Here is a 19,364-nt window from a genome sequence, read left to right on the forward strand (position 1 = left end):
GACAAGGATATCTTCTGAGCTCTCCAGTATTTCACTAAAAGCAGTTAGAATGGCCCTGGGATGAGGGGGACAAAATACTGGGGATATTGTATATAGAAGGACATGCTAGAGAATAAGGTTCAGCCCTCAGAAATGCTGCATCACTGACTCAGGCTTTCTCTGCCTTCTCATTCCAGTGATTTCTCCAACAACAATGGAACGACGCAGTGGTGAGTCAATGCTTATTATTCATTTACATGGAGAGGGCATCCAGAATAAATAGGAGCCTAAAAATGAGAGGAGATATTATCACAGAGAATCCCTAGGGGGGACCTTGGAGATCAGCATGGAATAGTATCTCTGGAGAAGACTTGGGTTCAAATTCCACCTCTGATGATGACTGACTGCCTATGTGATCTTTGATAAGTCACTTATTTGGGCCTATTTTTCATCTCTAAAATGAAGGAATGGACTCAGTTCCCTTTAGGATCCCTTCCAGCTCTAGGTCTAGGATCTTGAAGTTATTTTCCCAAGGTCACATAGCAGGTTAATCAAATAGCTGGCACTCTTTCTAGTAAGCCACAGTGCCTCATTTCAGATGCCAAGAAACTCAGAGGATTAACCCTCAATAAGATACATGTAGACTAGTATGAGGAAAAAAGGGTGAGCTTGGAAGAATGAAGCTGGGGGGATTGGTCAGAAAATGATTTATCCAAGTATGAGAGATTCTGAAACCCAGTTTTATAAATAAATACCCACCAAGGAATCTTGTGCAAGAATTTACATTTTTTTATTTTAATTACCATTATTTCTACATTATCTATGGTCATAAAGGGCAATGAGATCCTGGATAATCAAAACCTGCCAACAAGCCAGAAAACTCATTTTATTTCATATAAGATCCTAGCTTCCCCCCACCCCAACCCCCGATCAAACTTTATCCAGAACCTGCTGATAGTCTTGGTGTGTGTCCCCTCTCCTTTCCTTCCAGGGGAAAGGGTTAATGGACAGAGAAATGATGGGGACACGAGAGAGATGAGGAGAGGAAACAAGATTCAGCCCTTGAATAATTGAAAATAGGCTATACTTGTACTTGGGAATTACTCTAGAGCATTTGTGACCTTGACTCGGTACCTGACATTTGTCATGTCACATGCATAGAGAAATGTGTGCATTACGTGCCGAGTGGTTTTTGAGGCTCTTGGGGATAAATAAATAGAAGCCTGATTCTAGTCCTAGCTACCAACCAGCAGCTAACATTATTCCTGTGGTTTTGGTATCCTCATCAGTGAGTAGATAGCGAGTCAAGAAGACTCATCTTCCTGAGTTCAAATCTGGCCTCAGGCATTTACTAGCTGTGTGACTCTACTCAAGTCACTTAACCCTGTTTGCCTCAGTTTCCTTATCTGTAAAGTGAGCCGGGGAAGGAAATGGCAAACCTGTCTAGTATCTTTGCCAAGAAAACCTCAAAGGGGACATGACTGAAAATGTCTGAACAAAAAGTTATTCCCAGCTATAGTCTTCTATGAAACAAAGAAGCAGAAAGATCAAGGGTCTAGAACTGGAAGGGACTTTAAGAGCCAGCTCCACCTCCACCATGTTCACACACACACACACACACACACACACACACACACACTTGTTCATAGATGTGGAAGCTGAGATTCACAAAGGTTAAGTAACCTGTCCAGGGTCCCACAGGTATTCCTGTCTCAGAGGCCAGCATTCTACCTTGTTCCCTTTGGAATCAGAGATCCTGGGCTGAAATTGTGTCTCTGCCACTACTTATGGGTTCATGGACAAGCCATTTAAACTTCCTGAGCTTGTTTGCACACCCAGAAAATGGGGGGCGGGGTTGGACTAAATGACTTATGAAAGCTCCTTCCAGCATTTTTTATATATTGGATCCTATGAAATGAAGCTGAATTGAGAAGATGTTGTCACTGCCCTGAGGAAGCTTCCAATGTATAATAGGAGAGAACACAGAACTGTGGTAGCGGAGAGAGGGATATGGAGAGAAAGAGAGGAGAGAAGGGGAAGAGAGAAGAGAGAAAGAGGAGAAAAAGAGAAGAGAGGAGAGAGAGAGACAGACAGACAGACAGACAGACAGACAGACAGACAGAGAAGGAGGAGACAAAGAGTTATTTGAAGTTTGGTGGACACTATGTTATGGAAGGAGAAGAGCAGTGTTCATCAGGGAGAGGGCTTGGGATGGAGGGAGCCAACATCCACTCCAGAGCGAGTTCCAGGCTCATGTCTCTTTCTGCCTACAGCCCTGAGCATGTGACAAAGGTGGCCCTGAAGATCATGACACCCATCATCATCTCCGTCTTTGTGCTGGCTTTGTACCTTCATGCCCAGCAGGTGGAGTCCACGGCCCGGCTAGACTTCCTCTGGAAACTGCAGGTAGGTGGGGCTCCTACCGGTTTCTGTTATACCGGGGAAGGAGGAAGAAATGTCTGGGAAAATACAGGTTATATAACTCTGTATCCAGCCTGTATATAACTCAAGAGCTGCGCAGACAGGGCACAAAGCCTGGGTCCTTTGCTCCCAAGATAATTATGTTAGGTACAGCACAGACTGCTGCTGGGTAAACCATTTCCTACCCTAATTTTCCATTCTGCAAAATGGGTCCTGGTAGGCCCTCTCCCTGATTTTCAGAGGAATGAAAAAAGGAATGAAGAGGATTAAGGGAAAACTACTTATCACACTCCCAGAAGGTGGGAAAAGCTCACCCATCATCGTCGCTCTACATACACATTTCCTGAGAGTCCACCCTGACTTGCATCTCCTGAGAAAGGCGGAAGGGGATGACAGAGACATAAGGCCCAGTCTCAGTCTAAAGTCAAGAAGACAAGCTGTCTACATATAACTACAAATGCTCTAGCAGTTTGCAGGAAGGAGAGATGGAAGAGGGAGGATGTGAGTTGAAGCAAAGGATGGGTAATATTTAAGCAATAAAAGGTGGTGAGAGAAGCAAAAGCTCGCAAGTCTGAGAGGTCAAGGAATGTAATTGAGACTGGCTGGAGTAAAGTGCTATGTCATGGGACAGAATACAGGACTGTGGAAAGCCTTGAATGCCAGACTGAGGCATTTTATCAGATAGGCAGTGGGAAGCCACAGGAAGTCTCTAAACAATGAGATGGCATGTTCAGTACCATGCATAAAGAATATTAATCTGGGAAGCAGCAAGGTAGCTCAGTGGTTTTAGAGCCAGACCTAAAGATGAGAAGTTCTGGGTTCAAATCTGGCCTTACTTCCTAGCTGTGTCAGCCTAGACAAGTCACCTAGCCCCCTTGCCTCTCCCTTGCTGCTCTTCTGCCTTGGAACCAATATGCAATATTGATTCTAAGACCAAATGTAAGGGTTTAAAAAGGAGGGGGGCATTAGTCTGCCAGTGCTATGTAACTGGCTCAAACAGAAAAGATACTGGAAACAGGAACACCAATTAGGAGACTGATGTATTGAGTGTTGGACTTGCAGGAAGACCTGGGGTCAAATCCTGCCACTGATACAACTGACCTTGGACAAGTCACTTAGCCCTCTGTTTCCCCCTATATAAAAGGATGGGGTCACACACCTAGTGGATTCTAAAGTCCCTTCCAGCTCTGAATCTATGATGCTGTGATAATAAGAGCCTGGATGTAATTTTCAGCTAAGAATTACAGTTAGCCTGACAATAACTTCCAGGGGCCAGAGTCACATCAGACAATCTCCTAGGGCGCATTCCTTCAGACACTTAAAAAGGGATCACTCAGGCTCCTTCTCTTTTCCAGGCTGAATGATCAGGAGTCTTTTACGTTACTCTAATCCTCAGACCTTTTCCCCCATCTCTAAGTGCACTCTCTGGGCCTCATCATCTGTCTTTCTGTGGGAAGCCTAGAAGAGACCCCAGGGCTGTTATCAGTGCCTGACCATCCAGCGTATGTGGCTGAGGCTGGGAGAGGTCAGCACCCTCTTCTCCTTTCCTCCGGACCCAGGAGAGCTAAGTTCTCACTGGAAGCCGCCCAAGCTGGGTCACCTCTCTACTAAACACTTCCGAAGATGGAGGAAGGAGCAGGAAGGAGGAGAGAGATCCTAAACAGACCTCCCCAGCCACCACCCATTCTTGAGGCATATTTATTCCCCCTCTTCATAGGACAGTAAGCAAATGGAGGAACTGTCTGTCAGGACTGAGTAAAACCAGCCCTGCAAAGCTTTGCTCCATGCAGTCTCTGACACCCGTCCCCAGCCAGCCACCCACCTACCGTGCCCTCCTTGCCAGCCATTGTGCCCAGCCATCACCAGCTATCTACCTGGGCCTGACACAGCCATGGGGCCAAGGATTATTTTTCCCCAGGTCTAAAGTAAGTCTAATCTTGGGAAGCTCTGCCTCCTTTGGAAATTTGTGTGAGCAGTCACAAGTAGGCTTCTGTCCACTGGAAAATTAGAGCCTTTGGTTGGCCCTTAGCTTATGGATAGTCTGCCCTCTTCAGGTCTACAGAGGCAGCCTTTGTCACATTTCTCTGCAGAAAGTCCAGGGGACACAGGAAACGTGTTTGTCAGTGGCACAGGAGTGGGTTGCCACCAACGCAGCCCCTCCTTACCTCTCTCTTATTTTGTTATCAATTTTAATAAATATAACATAACATAATAATATGATACATTTGACTTATTACAAATATGTAAAAAAGTATAATAAATCTGCTTATCCAAGAGGGACAAATTCTCACATTAGCTATGTCCAAAAATCTGTCTCTTGTTTTTTCCCTCCCTCCCATCCTGCCCTCCTTCCCAAGAAGGCAGGTAATATGATATAGGCTGTACATATATTATAATACATTTCTCTGTTCTCCCACCACTTGTCAGAGCCATGCCCAGGTCCCCGCCATGAGAGCCAGAGGACATACTTCCTTACTCTTCCAAGCCAGCAATTCATTAGAATTAGTGCTTGCTCAGCCACATTACCCCCATTCCTTCCCTTTCTGCCCACCAAGACATAAAGGTTCACAGGATTCACTGGAAAGGGACCTCAGGGGCCATCAAGGCCACTCCCCTTATTTTATAAATGGGGAAGCCGGGGTGCCCAGTGAGGTTAAAGTGGTTTGTCCAAGGTCATAAATGGAGTAAAGCATTGGGTAGGAGTTGAACCTGGGTCTTCTGACTCCACAGTCATCCCCTCTTGCACATCCCACCACACTGCCTCTCTCCTTGTTCGCCTCCCTCCTTGTTCATGTGCATTCCTTTCCCATCCCAATAACTTTGGCGAAAAGAGCAATATGGGATCCGCTTTAGGTGACACCTGCAGGTGCTTGACACAGCCTTGGAGGGAGTAGAGGGTGACAAAGAGGGGCAAAGCCCTCCTGGAGAAAAGGAGAAGGTATAAATTTTGACGAGCAAGTATAAAGGGCTAAGCCTGGGCCAGTTTCAGTATTTCTTCAGTATACTAAAATCCAAGGTGTTGGGACAAACATAAAACTGACTGTGGGCGCTCTTTCCTCAAAGCTTCCATCTTTTATGGAGGTTGTTTTCATCCCGTGTCCCATTTTGATTTACTGGCATGGGCAATGGGCTGGAGTCCACCGTGTTCCCCTCCTAACACACCAGTTAGGCTAATGGGCTCAGTCACTGCTACTAAACAGCTGCATGACCTTGGCTAAGTTAATTAACCTCTCCAGATCCCTACATTGTACCGCTAATGATATTTTCTCCTACACTAATGATGTTTTGTCTCTGCCAAGCCAAATGGGACATTCAGAATCATACACCCTTATGGTCAATGGGGCACTTCAAGTCCTTCTACCCTGTAATTTCATCAAGTGGGATGGGGACTGAATTGATCTCACCCATGAGACCCTACTACACAATGAATGGTTTTTTTAACCACTCTATTAGTCACATTACTGTTTGGGAAATTGGGGGTATTTCTGTAGAATGTGTTCTTTTGGGCCCCATCTGGCAGAACTAAGAGCCAGGGGTGGATGCGCCGGAGGCCGACTTAGACCTTCCCAACAATTAGAGCTATCTGAAGCTGGAACAGGGCTGCCTCAGGACATAGTAAGTTTCCTCTGCTAATGGTCTCCAAGCAAAGGCTAAATGACCATTTGTCAGGATGTTGTAAAGAGCAGTTCCTGTTCCTGATATGGACTAGATTGGCTGACATTTGAGGTCCCTTTCAACTCTGTGATTCTGTGACTGTCATTTGGGCCACTTAGAGTACAACATTCTACGAGAGCTTCCGCTATCTGACATATGGAGGTATGACAGCCAAAGTCACATCCAGAATCGGGTCAAGTGCAAGTCAAAGGCATTTGTTAAGCAACTGCCTGTGCTGAATGTCAGGGATGCAAAGAAAGACAAAAGGCAGCCCCTGCTCTCAAGGAACCCCCAGCCCAATGGGAGACACAGCATAAAAATAGCTAAGTATAAACAAGAGATATACAGGCTAAGTGGTAGATAATCTCAGAGAGGGGCTACTGAAATTACCCAAGGAGGACCAAGAAAGGCTTCTCAGAGAAGATAGGACTTGAGCTGAGACTTGAAGGAAGCTAGGGGCACTCAGCAGAGATGAAGATGAACATTATTCGATGCATGGGATATAACCAGTGAAAAATGCCTGGAGTCAGGAGCCTTCCTTGTGCAGGGAAGAACAAAGAGGTCAGTGTTACTGGACTGCAGCGTACATGGAGAAGAGACTTGAGAGGTAGGACAGAGCTAGCTGATGAAGGGACTTTTTAAGCCAATTAAGATTTTTTTTAGACCATCACCTTCTGTCTTAGAATCAATACCGGGTATTAGTTCCAAGGCAGAAGAGTGGTAAGGGTAGGCAATGGGGGTCAAGTGACTTGCCCAGGGTCACATAACTAGGAAGTGTCTGAGGCTAGATTTGAACCCAGGACCTCCCATCTCTGGGCCTGACTTTCAATCCAATGAGACACCCAGCTTTCTCCTCCAATTAGGATTTTACATTTGATCCTGGCAGTGAAAGGGAGTCACACTGTTATTTATTCAATGGAGAGGATAACATAGCCAAACTTGCCTTTTAGAATATTAATTTGACAGGTCCGTGGAGGATAGAATAGAGTGGGGAGAGACTTGAGGCAAAGAAAGCAGCCAACAGACACTTGTAATAGATGTAAGGTGATGAGGGACTTTTCCAAGATAATGAAAAAAGAAAAATGCTATGAAGGGAGAAGAGAGAGAGAGAGAGAGAGAGAGAGAGAGAGAGAGAGAGAGAGAGAGAGAGAGAGAGAGAGAGAGAGTGAGTGGAGAGTCAAGGAGGACACCCAAGTTATGAGCTTAGTTGACTGGGACGATGGTAGCACCTTTAGCAGTAATAAGAAAGTTAGAAAGAGAAGAAAGTAGAGAGGGAAGCAGCAAGGAAGAAAATGAGTTCAATTTTGCATATGTTGAGTTTAATTAAGATGTCTATGGAATAGGTGTCCAATAGACAGATGGAAAGGTGAGACTGGAGATCAAGAGAGAGGTTAGGACTGGATCTATTGGATACAAGAATCTTCAGCATGTATATATGATAGCAGAATCAATGGCAGTCACTGAGGGAAATAGCATAAAGGGGAAGACAAAAAGGCCAAGGACAGAGCTCTGTGGCATACCCATGTTGGCCAGATTTGATTTTAGATGAAGATCCAGAAAGAAAGACTAATAAGGAACTGTCCTATAAGTGGGAGAACTAAGACAAGTGTCAAGAGCCTGGAGAGAGCATAGTATCAAGGAGAAGAAAGTGATTGACAGTGACAAAGAATAAAGAGAGGTCAAGAAGGATGAAGACTGAGAAAATGCCATTAGGTTTGGCAGTTAAGAGATCACTGCATTGGTAACTTCAGAGAGAGAAATTTCAATTGTATGATATGGTCAGGAGCCAGCTTGAAGAGTTAAGAAGAAGGTGAGAGGAAAGGAGGGTGAGACATCAATTTTAGACGGCCTTCTCAAGAAGACTAGCCAGGATAGCTGGCAGGGATGGATGGATGAAGTGAGAGGTTTTCTGAGGAAGGGAGAGATATGGGTGTGTTTATAGACCATAAGGAAGCAGCCAGGACACACGGAGAGGATGAAGATAAATGGGAGAGAGGGGATGATACAGTAGGCAATCTAATGGTAAAAAATGGGGTGGGATGGAATAGAATCAATCAATTGTGCATAGAGAGGGTTATATCTTGGCAAGGAGAAGGGCCACCTCTTCAGGTGAGACAGGAGATGGTGGTGGAAGACAGGTGAGTGATATGGAATGAAGTGGGAGATTTCATGGAATGGACTCAGTTTTTTCAGTGAAATATGAAGCAAGGTTCTCAACTGAGAATGGAGGGGGCAAAGGAGGTTTCAGGGAGGATGAAAAAGTTTGGAAATGCCATTGTGGTAAATGGATAGAGAATCCATTTGGGTGTGGCAAATGGATTTCCTTGCCACAGTATGGCCCCACTGATTGTTACAGATTTGTAATGGACCCAGTCATTGTTTAAAGAAATTAGGTTAGAGACTAATAACTCTTTGCAAACAAGGATGCAGGGAATGTAGCAACAGAAGAGACGGAGTCATGGGCTGGCCAAAGGATTCGGTCTAGTTCCTCCCTGCCCTTGAATTCCTTCTCATATACAGAACTCTGTGTTGGCCCCAATAAGATGAAGAGGAAGACAAAAGGCATGGCTCTTACCCTTTATACATACCCAGTCTAGTGGAGGGAATTTGTAATTTTTTTTCCCATTGCTGCTACTCAATTAAATTTAACAGATATTTATTAAACATCTTCTATGTCCCTAATATTGTACCAGGCGCTGGGCAGGATAAACACATGTACAGCTTCTGCCCTCATGTAGTTTATGTAATGTCCAGCAAGTCACTTAATATCCCTCAGCCTCAGTTTCCTCATCTGTAAAATGAAGAAATTAGGCTCAATGGACTCTAAGGTCCCTTCCAGATCAAGATCTATAGATATAACAATTAGAAAGCCATGTAAAGGAGCAGCCAGGTGGTTCAGTGGATAGAGAATGCCAGGCCTAGGGTGCAGAAGACCTAGATTCAAATCTGGCCTTAGATACTTCCTAGCTGTGTGACCCTGTGCAAGTCACTTAACCCCAGTTTGCCCAGCCCTTGCCCTTCTGGCCTGGTGTTAATACTAGGACAAAAAGCAAGGATTTAAAAAGAAAGCCATGTAGATCCATATTATCATCAAATTACAGAATATACATGAAAGACATTGAATGCCATAGAAGGATTGAAAGGAGAGAAATGAGGAGAGGCTGGAGATCTTTGAGAAATTTTACCTGGAGGAAATGGAAAGTAAGGTAACTGTTGAAGGAAAGGTAAGAAGAGATCTGTATGTTCAGTAGGGAGGAGACGCTCTGAGAATAGCATGAATAAAGAGACAAAGGAAAGAAAGAGTATGGCGCTGGAGCAAGAGGAACAATGAGGAGGCCATTCTGGCTAGGATCTAGGGTGATAGGAACTAAGATTTTTTATATTTCATGGAGCTACTTTATGAAAGGTTGAGAATGGCAAGAAGAGAAATTTTGGTTCTGTTCTCTAGGCAGTGTAGGGGTTTTTTTTTAAGTTCATTTATTTAATTAATTAATTTAGACTATTTTCCCATGGTTACATGATTCACGTTCTTTCCCTCCCCTTCTCTCTCCTCCCTCCCATAGCCAACGCACAATTCCACAGGATTTTACATGTATCACTGATCAAGACCTATTTCCATATTATTCATATTTTAGGCAGTGTAGGTTTTGAGGAGGAAAGAAATATAATAAAGCAGTCCTTCAGACAGAATGACCCTGGCAGTGTTGTATAAGATGGATCCAAGGCAAAGAACTAGTAAGGAAACTATTATAGTAACTTAGACATAAGCGATGAGGGTCTGGAATAGAGTGGTAACAATGGAAGAGGAGAGAAAAAGGCAAACCTGAGCAACAAAACGAATGAGCTGGATGGCTTTGGGGATAGAACTTCAGGCCTGGAGACAGGAGGTTCTGGTTTCAAATTGGGCTCAGACACTTCCCAGTTGTGTGACCCTGAGCAAGTCACTTAACTCCAATTGCCTAGCCCTTTTTATTGCTCTTCTGCCTTGGAACTGATACATAGTATTGATTCTAAGACAGAAGATAAAGGGATAAAATTTTTTTTAAATATTGGATGAAGGAAGGAGGAAGAAAATAAGCACAAAGGCAGATCCCACAGTTAAGCAGTAGGCTAAAGAAGGAAGCAAGAAATGATTACAAGTAGACCAGGTGGCCAGACAGTCTCTGCCCTTGGGGAGATCCCATTCTAATGAAGGATTCATGCCCTGGACCAGTGGTTCCCAAACTTTTTTGGCCAACCTCCCCCTTTCCAGAAAAAATATTACTTAGCCCCCTGGAAATTAATTTTTAAAAAATTTTAATAGCAATTAATAGGAAAGATAAATGCACCTGTGGCCATCACTGCCCTCCTGGATCGCTGCAGCACCCACCAGTGTGTCTAGTCAGGGGAACCTGATTCATTCATGCAGAAAAAGGTTTGGAAGAATAGATTAGAGAAGGGAGAAACCGAAGTTAGAGAAATCAATAATCCAATAACCCAGAAGCAGGGAAGTGATTATAATCCATTTCAAGGTCTTGACTTTAGGAATGAGAAGAACACTCTTTAGAAGAAGATGGAGTGACTGAATCCCCAGTACTACTGCTAGTTAGGGATGTGACTTCATCTCTCTGAGCCTGCTTGTTCATCTGTAGAAAACAGAACACTAAGTGATCTCTAAGGTACCCTCCGACTCTGACATTCTAGGAAGGACTTGATGACTTGTAAAATGTCATTACTCAGTCGTTTCAGTCATTTCTGACTCTCTGTGACCCCATTCGGGGTTTTCTTGGCAAAGATACTGGAATGGTTTGTCATTTCCTTCTCCAGTTCATTCTGCAGACGAGGCCAGCGGGGTGAAGTGACTTACCCAGAGTCACCCAGCTAGTAAGTGCCTGAGGCCAGAGTTGAACTCAGAAAGATGAATCTTCCTGGCTTCGGGCCTGGCACTGTGCCACCTCGCTGTCCCCAACTTTAAGAAGACATACAGGGGGCAGCTGGGTAGCTCAGTGGATTGAGAGTCAGGCATAGAGAGGTCCTAGGTTCAAAGCCGGCCTCAGACACTTCCCAGCTGTGTGACCCTGGGCAAGTCACTTGACCCCCATTGCCCACCCTTACCACTCTTCCACCTAGGAGCTAAATACAGAAGTTAAGGGTTAAAAAAAGAAGAAGAAGAAGACATACAAAGTAATGATACAAAATTCTATAGTGTAAACAATAAATAAATGTTAGAGGATGAGATTAGGGGGATGCCTCGGTAGAATGATTCTTTAAAGGGGAAAGGAACAGAAGCTGGTCAAACGGAATGTGGCAATCCTTCCCACAGGGTTCTATGTAGAGGGTGCAAAGTCACCATGGTTGTGAGGTTGAGTTGACCCAAGGTCACAGCTCAGGGCAACTATGGAGTTTTGAGGCCTTTTTTCTGACTGAATTAACCCAACCTCTACTGAACTCTGCCAAAGCACTATCAGGTGCCATGAGGGATACAGAAATAAAACAGTGGATCCTTTTCCCAGCATAGTGCCCTCTCTCCCTCTTAAGCCTTATCCATTTGCTACCTTCTCTGAGAAGTTTTGCCTGATCACCCTAGTGAGTAACTCACCCCCAACTATTCTAACTCATGCTTTGTTTCTTAGCCCTCTAATATGCCTCCCATGTGGTAGCAAATGAAATAGTATTTGTAAAGCACGTGGCACAATGCCTGGCCCATAGAAAGTGGCTTAATAAATGTGTATTCCTCCCCTCCAATGTTATATATGCAGTTATCTTTGTGGGTGCCTTATCTAAACTCGGCATTACAACCTCCTCCACAGGTGCTAGCACAGTGTTCCAGTCACTTTTGGTCATGCCCAATACTTCTTGACCCCATTAGGGGTTTTCTTGGCAGAAATACTGGGGTGGTTTGCCATTTCCTTCTCCACCTCATTTTACAGATGAGGAAACTGAGGCAAACAGGATTAAGTGACTTTCCCAGAGTCACCCAGCTAGTAAATACCAGGGGCTAGATTTGGGTCAGGAAAATGAGTCTTCCTGACTCCAGGCCTGGTATTATCCGTGCACCACCTAGCTGCCTGCACGGAGTACATACATAATATTTATTGAATGAATAACAAATGGGTCCATTTTACCTACTTCATAATTTTATCTGTTACCATCCAACCTTAAAATTCTTCAATTTCTCTTTACCTTTCCCCATTATAACTGGAAAGCTGGGTCCATTTCTGCACCCCACCCCCTTCTTTCAACTTTTCCCCTTCTTCCTTCCCTCCTTCTCTTCTACCTTCCTTTTCTTCACTAGCTGTGTCCCTTTCCTCTCTCCTTTTCCTCTGCTCCTCCATGATTTTCTCTACTTTCCTTTTTCTTTTCTTATTCTCTTCTTCCTTCCCCCTTCCCCCACTCTCTCTCTCTCTCTCCACAGTCCCTCTCTTACCTGCTCCCTCTCCCTTCAGGCCACAGAGGAGAAAGAGGAGATGGAGGAGCTCCAAGCCTACAACAGGAGGCTGCTGCACAACATCCTGCCCAAGGATGTGGCGGCCCACTTCCTGGCTCGGGAGCGGCGCAACGATGAGCTGTACTACCAGTCGTGCGAATGTGTGGCAGTCATGTTTGCCTCCATTTCTAACTTCTCCGAGTTCTACGTGGAGCTGGAGGCCAACAACGAAGGAGTGGAGTGTCTCCGACTGCTCAATGAGATCATCGCTGACTTTGATGAGGTGCTGAGACTGCGCGAAACATGGCGGCATGGGGCCCCTTGGGCTGGCAAGGACCTCAGGAATCATCTGTTTCAGATCCTGCTCTGGGCCAGGACTGATCAATCCTAAACCCTCCATCAGTCAAATGAGAATATATTAGATTTCAAGACAGACAGGCTCCCTCTTTTCCCTATTAAGAGTAAGAGATGTTCTGACCTTTCTAAGCCACCAGTTTTCTTGCAGAATGGCAAGTATCAATTTCAGGTCTTAAGTCTTGCTCCAGTAAAGAAGCAAGTATTAACTGAATTAACCGGATGAGGAGAGAATGTGGGGTGGGCCCTTTGAGGGATGTAGAAAGAGAAATCCTCATTTTAACCCCCCCCCAAAATATATACATATGGGAGCAACCAACAGAAACCTACTCAGGCCAAGACATATACAGCATGTGTGAACATCTTCATTCCAGATTCTTTACCCTAAGGAATGTTGTCAGGCTGGCTACTGCTCAGGCACCAGCGTCTTCAGTGATAGGACTAGGACGTTGGGGGAAAAAATGTTGAATGTCTAAACTGAGTTCCTCCTGAGTGCTTTAGCTTTTGTTCCAAGGGCTAAGGGGACAGGCAAAGGAAGAAAGACACTCCTCTCCTTTAAGAAATCTCCAGTTTCCTGGAGAAGCAGCCGCCAGATATCAAATCATGGACAACAGAGAGAAAAGCAAAAACACAAGAAATTACGGCTGGCTAAAATGTGTAGTACCTGCAGACAGACTAAACTGGAGTGACTGACTGGGAGCAAATAGGAGGAGCAGTAATGAGTGTGGGGGAGGGAACTTTGATGAAAGCAATATGCTTTGAGGGAAAAGATCTGGAGGAAAATTTGGGACAGAGTTTAATTATGTGGAGCCAGGAACAATGGCTTGTGGGAAACCAGGGAGGAGAGGATAGTAAAAGCCTGGAGAAGAGAAGTCTTCAGGGGCCACGTTAGCTGTGTTCAAAGATTTAAAAAGCTGTCACATAGAAGAATTACACTTGTTCTGCTTGGTCCCAGAGCGCAGAACTAGGGAACACGGTGTAGAAGGCTCGCAGAAGCAGCTCTCAACTCAATAGAAGGAAATACTTCCTAAGGATAGAACTGTTTACAATTGGAGTGCCCTGCTTGAGGAGAGTAATGGGCTCCCTCTCACTGGAAGGTGAAGTGGCAGCTAGAGAGCCACTTGTTGGTGAGGTCATAGAGGGCATTTTTGTGTATGGCTTCAGCTAAGAGTTCTCAATTTTTGTTGTTGTTTGTTTGTTTTTCAACAACAACAAAAATGGTGTTGTGAAACCCCCTCACCCCAGAAACAATTATACACACACACGCACACAAAATACATTTGTAACATAAATGGGCTAAATTATTTAATGCTTAAGACACAATTAAGGGGGCAGGTAAGTAGTACAGTGGATAGAGTGTCAGGCCTGAAATCAGAAAGACTGGGGTTCAAATCTGGCCTCAGATATTTCCTAGGTGTGTGACCCTGCGCAAGTCACTTAATCCTAAATTGCCTAACTCTTACTGTTCTTCTGCCTTGGAACCAACACTCAGTATGGATTCCAAGATGGAAGGTAAGGGTTTTTAAAAAAAGACACAGTTGAAGAATTTTTAGCACAAACCCCCTGGCCCATGATTGAGAGCACCCAAATGGGAGCCACTAGGCTAGAAGACCCTGAGATTCTCACATTTATATCATGCTTTATATGATTTACGAAACACTTTCTCCACCACAAGCCTAATCTCCATTTTATAGATGGGGAAAAGGAAGCTCAGGGCAGTAAAATGACTTACTTCAGTAAGGTCACAGAGGCAGCAAGTGGTGGCATAAGGCCTTGAGCTCAGGTCTTTCCACTTTGACATTCCATCAATTAGGAGTAGGTGAGTTATAGGGGGGAGTGATGTGTCCTTGAGTAGAATGGAGCTCACCAGACCTTGAAAGAGGGAAGATTTATGGGGCTAGATAGGCTAAAGGACCTTAAGTTGTGATTAATTTTAAATCTGATATGCTTGGAAGCCATTGGTGGCTTTTGGGCAGGGCAGAGCCCTGGAATACTTTGAGCAGATCCTTCTTGGTGTATTCAGGGGTTACAGACATTCTTACTGTGTGCCCTGCGCTGTTAGGCACTGTGGGAAAAATAGAGGTCCTTGGATCTTGTTAGTGAGATGAGACGTATGATAAAGCCCCAAGATCTTGCCCTCATCCCTTTAGTTTCCATTTTTTCTGTCTTGTCATTTGTACTATCCCTGGGTTCCAGGAACCACTCAAGCTCTCTGCTCTCATTACCTAGATCATCAGTGAAGACCAGTTTCGACAGCTGGAGAAGATCAAAACCATTGGCAGCACTTATATGGCAGCCTCTGGCCTCAATGATTCCACTTACGACAAAGCAGGGAAGACGCATATCAAAGCCCTGGCTGACTTTGCCATGAAGCTAATGGACCAAATGAAATACATCAACGAGCACTCCTTCAACAACTTCCAGATGAAGATAGGTAAGGGAGGGAACAGAGCAGCCTGGTGGACTAAGACCTAGGGATGGGGGTGCGGAACTATGGAACTGTCACCCCCTGGCCGGCCACTCTCTTTCTGCCCGACTTTTAAGTTCTATATAATTCCCTCCCCATTATCTTGGGACCATTAGAGAACCATCTAGGCAGCCAATCAGTAAGTCTAAAGTGAGGTCCTAAAGTTTTGGGGTTTTTGCCATTTGGGGGTTTGAGGGAGAAGACACGACCTTTGCCCTTGGGGGGACCCTCTTTCTGACAGGGATGATGCAATATATTCACAAGTAGTCAACAGAGACCTCGGTGATAGGATCTGAGCAGTTTTTTTGAAAAAAAGAGGGAAGAAATCAGTGAAGAAGACATTTAATGACCCCTTAGGATCTAAGGACTGGGATTTGGGGCAGAGACAGGGAAATTAGCTCTCTTCTACCCCCCACCCTGACCCCAATCACAGCCTGTATGAAGTCTTGATGTTTTTTTCGCCCTGCCTGTTCTATTGCAGGGCTTAACATTGGCCCAGTGGTGGCCGGGGTGATTGGCGCTCGCAAGCCTCAGTATGACATTTGGGGCAACACAGTGAATGTGGCCAGCCGCATGGACAGCACTGGTGTGCCTGACCGCATCCAGGTAAGTGGCAGGTCATCTCAGACATCCCCTTGCCTCTAGCCTGCACAGATGAGGCTCTGTCCAATGCTAGAATCTAAAGAAGGAAACTTTAAAGCTTTTACTTTGGGATTAGATTTGGGGTTGACCCTGATGGCTTGATGTAAATTTTAGGAAACAATTTTTACACAAACTTATCTTTCAGAAGGAGATGGAAAGAGAGAACTGATATTAACTAACTGGCTGACTGTCTATGATCCTAAATTGATCAAACAGTCCCTACATGCCCACTTCCAGGGCACTGTAAGAGACAGAGAAGGATGGAAATATGTTTTGCATGACTTCACATGTACAATTGATATCATATTACTTGCCTTCTCAGTGGGTGAGGGAGGAGCGGGAAGGACGGACAAATTCTAGAATTCAAAATGATTAAAAATGAGGGTTTGGGGCAGCTGGGTAGCTCAGTGGATTGAGAGTCAGGCCTGGAGACAGGAGGTCCTAGGTTCAAATCTGGCCTCAGACACTTCCCAGCTGTGTGACCCTGGGCAAGTCACTTGACCCCCATTGCCTACCCTTACCACTCTTCTGCCTTGGAGCCAATACATAGTATTGACTCCAAGATGGAAGGTAAGGTTTTTAAATTTAAAAAAAAAAAAGGGTAAAAATAAGTAAAAAGAGAGTTGGAGGAAGAGGAAGTGCCATTTGGTGAAATGAGGAGGCAGGTTCCAAACCAGTCAGTGTTGTCAGGGACCTGTACAGCAGTAGATATGTGAAAGAGAAATGGAGCTTATCTGATGATAGCTGAGCAAGGCTCAATGGCAGTGCCCAAACTTGGATGCTACCAGATCACTCTAGAAGAGATAGTCAAGCCAAGTAGAAACTACTTTCCTGCTGGGGGTGCTCTTCCTACACACAAACACACTCCTGAAGAGTCATAGGGAGACATTTTTCCATTCTCCATTGATCAGAGTTAAGAACTTGCCAGCCAGCTCGTACCCTCAGTAATCATGGGCTGGAGCTTCTCAAATTTTGATGCTTTTTCAGAGGTGGTTTTGATACCATAGGAAGAATATCGTTCACTGTCTTGGGTGTCAGAAGATCTCCTGGGTCTGTCACTAGCTAACTGTGTGACCCGAGGCAAGTTACTTAACCTCTATAAAATGCAAGGGAAGGACTAGATCCCTCGTGACCCTCCTAGCTCCAAGACTTAAGAAGTAGCAATAACTTCGTTCCTGGGATTACAGACAGAGATGTGTACAAAACGGTGCAGCAGACTGCCTTGTGGCCACCAGCACCCTTGAGGCTCAGGGTAGCACCTTATAGCCACAGATCTAGCTTTGCCCAAAGGTCAGTCCTTCCCAGGAGGGAAACAAGAATGGAAACTTGGAGTCCCCGGTGGGCATGACAGAGGAAAGGCTACATAAAACTTCTCATCAAATCCCCAAAGAAGGCAGCTCCGACTGCTGAGTAATTGCAATAAAATACTATCACCACCCACAATTATCTAAACAATAAATTATCTCTGACACCTCAGAATCCCTTTTTCAATACTGCTCAAGCAAGTCCAAGCCTGCTGACCTGGGTAAGGAGCCCAGGAAGGGTTTTTTGAACTGTTTTGTTGTTTGGGATCATTTGTATCCCTTTAACCTCTGACAGCACAGACGAATGCCTTGGGTTCTGCTCTCTGTTTCAGAGAGGTAAAGGCCCTTGCACAGATACAGGCATTCCCTTACCACCTCTCTATCCCTCTTGTGATGTGAACCAAGAATCTGGGGGCAGATAGGTGCACAATGGATAGAGAGCCAGGCCTGGAGAGAGGGTTCAAACCTGGCCTCAGACACTTATTTCCTAGCTCTGTGACCCTGGGCAAGTCCTGTAACCCCTATTGCCTGGCCCTTGCCCTTCTGTGTTACTGTTGTTACTAAAACAGAAAGTAAAGGTTTAAAAAAAAAAGGGGCAGAGAGGGGGGTATGATTGGGGATGTAGACACTAAACAATAACTCTAGTCAACAATCAATAATATAGAATTAGGTCTTAATCAGTGACACATGTAAAGACCCAGTGGAATTGTGCGTAGGCTAAGCGGGGTTTGGGGGAGAGGGAAAGAACATGAAATATGTAACTGGGAAAATATTCAAAATAAAAATTTTTAAAAATAAAAAAACAGGGGAGAGCAAAGGTAAAGAAATGGCCAGGCCTCTGGAGTCCGGGGCGCTGGGGTGGCTTCCCACGGCAAACATTCATCAGATCTCTTCTTTAATCTCACTCCACCTTTCCTCCTCCAGGTGACCACAGACATGTACCAGGTGCTGGCCGCCAACACATACCAGCTGGAGTGCCGGGGTGTCGTCAAGGTGAAGGGCAAAGGGGAGATGATGACCTACTTCCTCAATGGAGGGCCCCCACCCAGTTAGCAGCAGGCAGGGTGGGCAAAGCTGTACCAGGCAGACCGGCCTTTGGAGAATTGGAAAATGACTTCTTTTGTGCCAGGCAAGGTGGGCAGACCTAGCTCTAGTGCCCACAGGGTGTCCTGGCGTGTTTTTCCACAGTGACTCCAAAACCAGCTTCCTCCTCTCCTCGGGGGCAGGAGCCCCGGCAGGACCCTGGGGGAGCCAACTTCCCCGAGAGCACTAAGTTGACCAAAGATGTATCTGGCTCTGTGTGTCGGCTAGGAGAAGACCTGAATTGTTTGAGTTTTTTAACTGACGGCGGCGTCCGTCCCACAGGGTGGAAAAAGAGCTTAGTATTTATTGGCGTAGTGCAACCTGACACACTCGTGAACGAGGCAGGTGCTGCCTGGGGAAGACTTCGTGCCCCCCGGGGGGTAAATACGGACCTGGGGCGTCAGCCAGGGAAAGCTCGGGGATCCCCACAGATGCTGCTTTTCTGTGCAAGCTTTTTAAAACTCAGACGGTGACCTGGCCTTTGTTCCACTGAGGCCTTCTGGCATTGCTGGCCGGGGCGCTGTCCCAGGAAGGACTACTAGCCATATTAACTGTGCCCCTCCTCCGTCCTCCCCACCCCCGTTAGGAGCAGGCAGGACACCCGGGCCGAACAAGACTCTTTCCAAGGTGGGGAGGGGAACCCGAGGGGCAGCAGGAGGCTCCGACGGCTCTGAGAAAAGCAAATATTTATTAAACAAAACAAAAACAGTTCTCCGTGCCCTTCTTTAGCACGTGCTAGTTTGCCGCGTTCAAGAGACACAAGTTGAAGCAACCCTTCAGGCCGGGGTGCTGGCTCTGGGGAAGGGAGGGATCCCCGCCCTGAGATTTGTCATTTTTGTATCTTTTATTTTGTAATATTTGAAAACTTGGAGATCTAACAGAGATACCAAATTCTATATTTTGTAAATTCTCTATGGGAAAGCGGCTGTGTGCAGCAGGCGGGGTGTCGGTGCCAGTGTGTGCGGTTTGTCCGTTTGTGCGTATGTATATAAGCTACAGAACCAGGCCACCCTGTGCTGTAGTCTCATTCCCCACTGGCAGTTTTCAGTTTTGC

General features: G+C 45.5%; 1 protein-coding gene across 2 annotated transcripts in view; it reads left to right on the top strand.

Annotated features, from left to right (window-relative positions):
- ADCY5 (adenylate cyclase 5) overlaps positions 1-19,022 on the top strand; it is a 255,962-nt gene extending 236,940 nt beyond the window's left edge. For both annotated transcript variants that reach the window (XM_044670042.1, XM_044670043.1), the window contains 6 exons: positions 177-209; positions 2,253-2,385; positions 12,480-12,743; positions 15,044-15,248; positions 15,763-15,887; positions 18,152-19,022. In XM_044670042.1, the coding sequence (XP_044525977.1) occupies positions 177-209; positions 2,253-2,385; positions 12,480-12,743; positions 15,044-15,248; positions 15,763-15,887; positions 18,152-18,280 (889 nt within the window). In that variant the 3' untranslated portion in view covers positions 18,281-19,022. The remainder of the gene's footprint in view (positions 1-176; positions 210-2,252; positions 2,386-12,479; positions 12,744-15,043; positions 15,249-15,762; positions 15,888-18,151) is intronic.
- Positions 19,023-19,364: the final 342 nt, after the last annotated feature.

This window comes from Gracilinanus agilis, chromosome 3, assembly GCF_016433145.1.
Source record: "Gracilinanus agilis isolate LMUSP501 chromosome 3, AgileGrace, whole genome shotgun sequence".
Taxonomy (NCBI): domain Eukaryota; kingdom Metazoa; phylum Chordata; class Mammalia; order Didelphimorphia; family Didelphidae; genus Gracilinanus; species Gracilinanus agilis.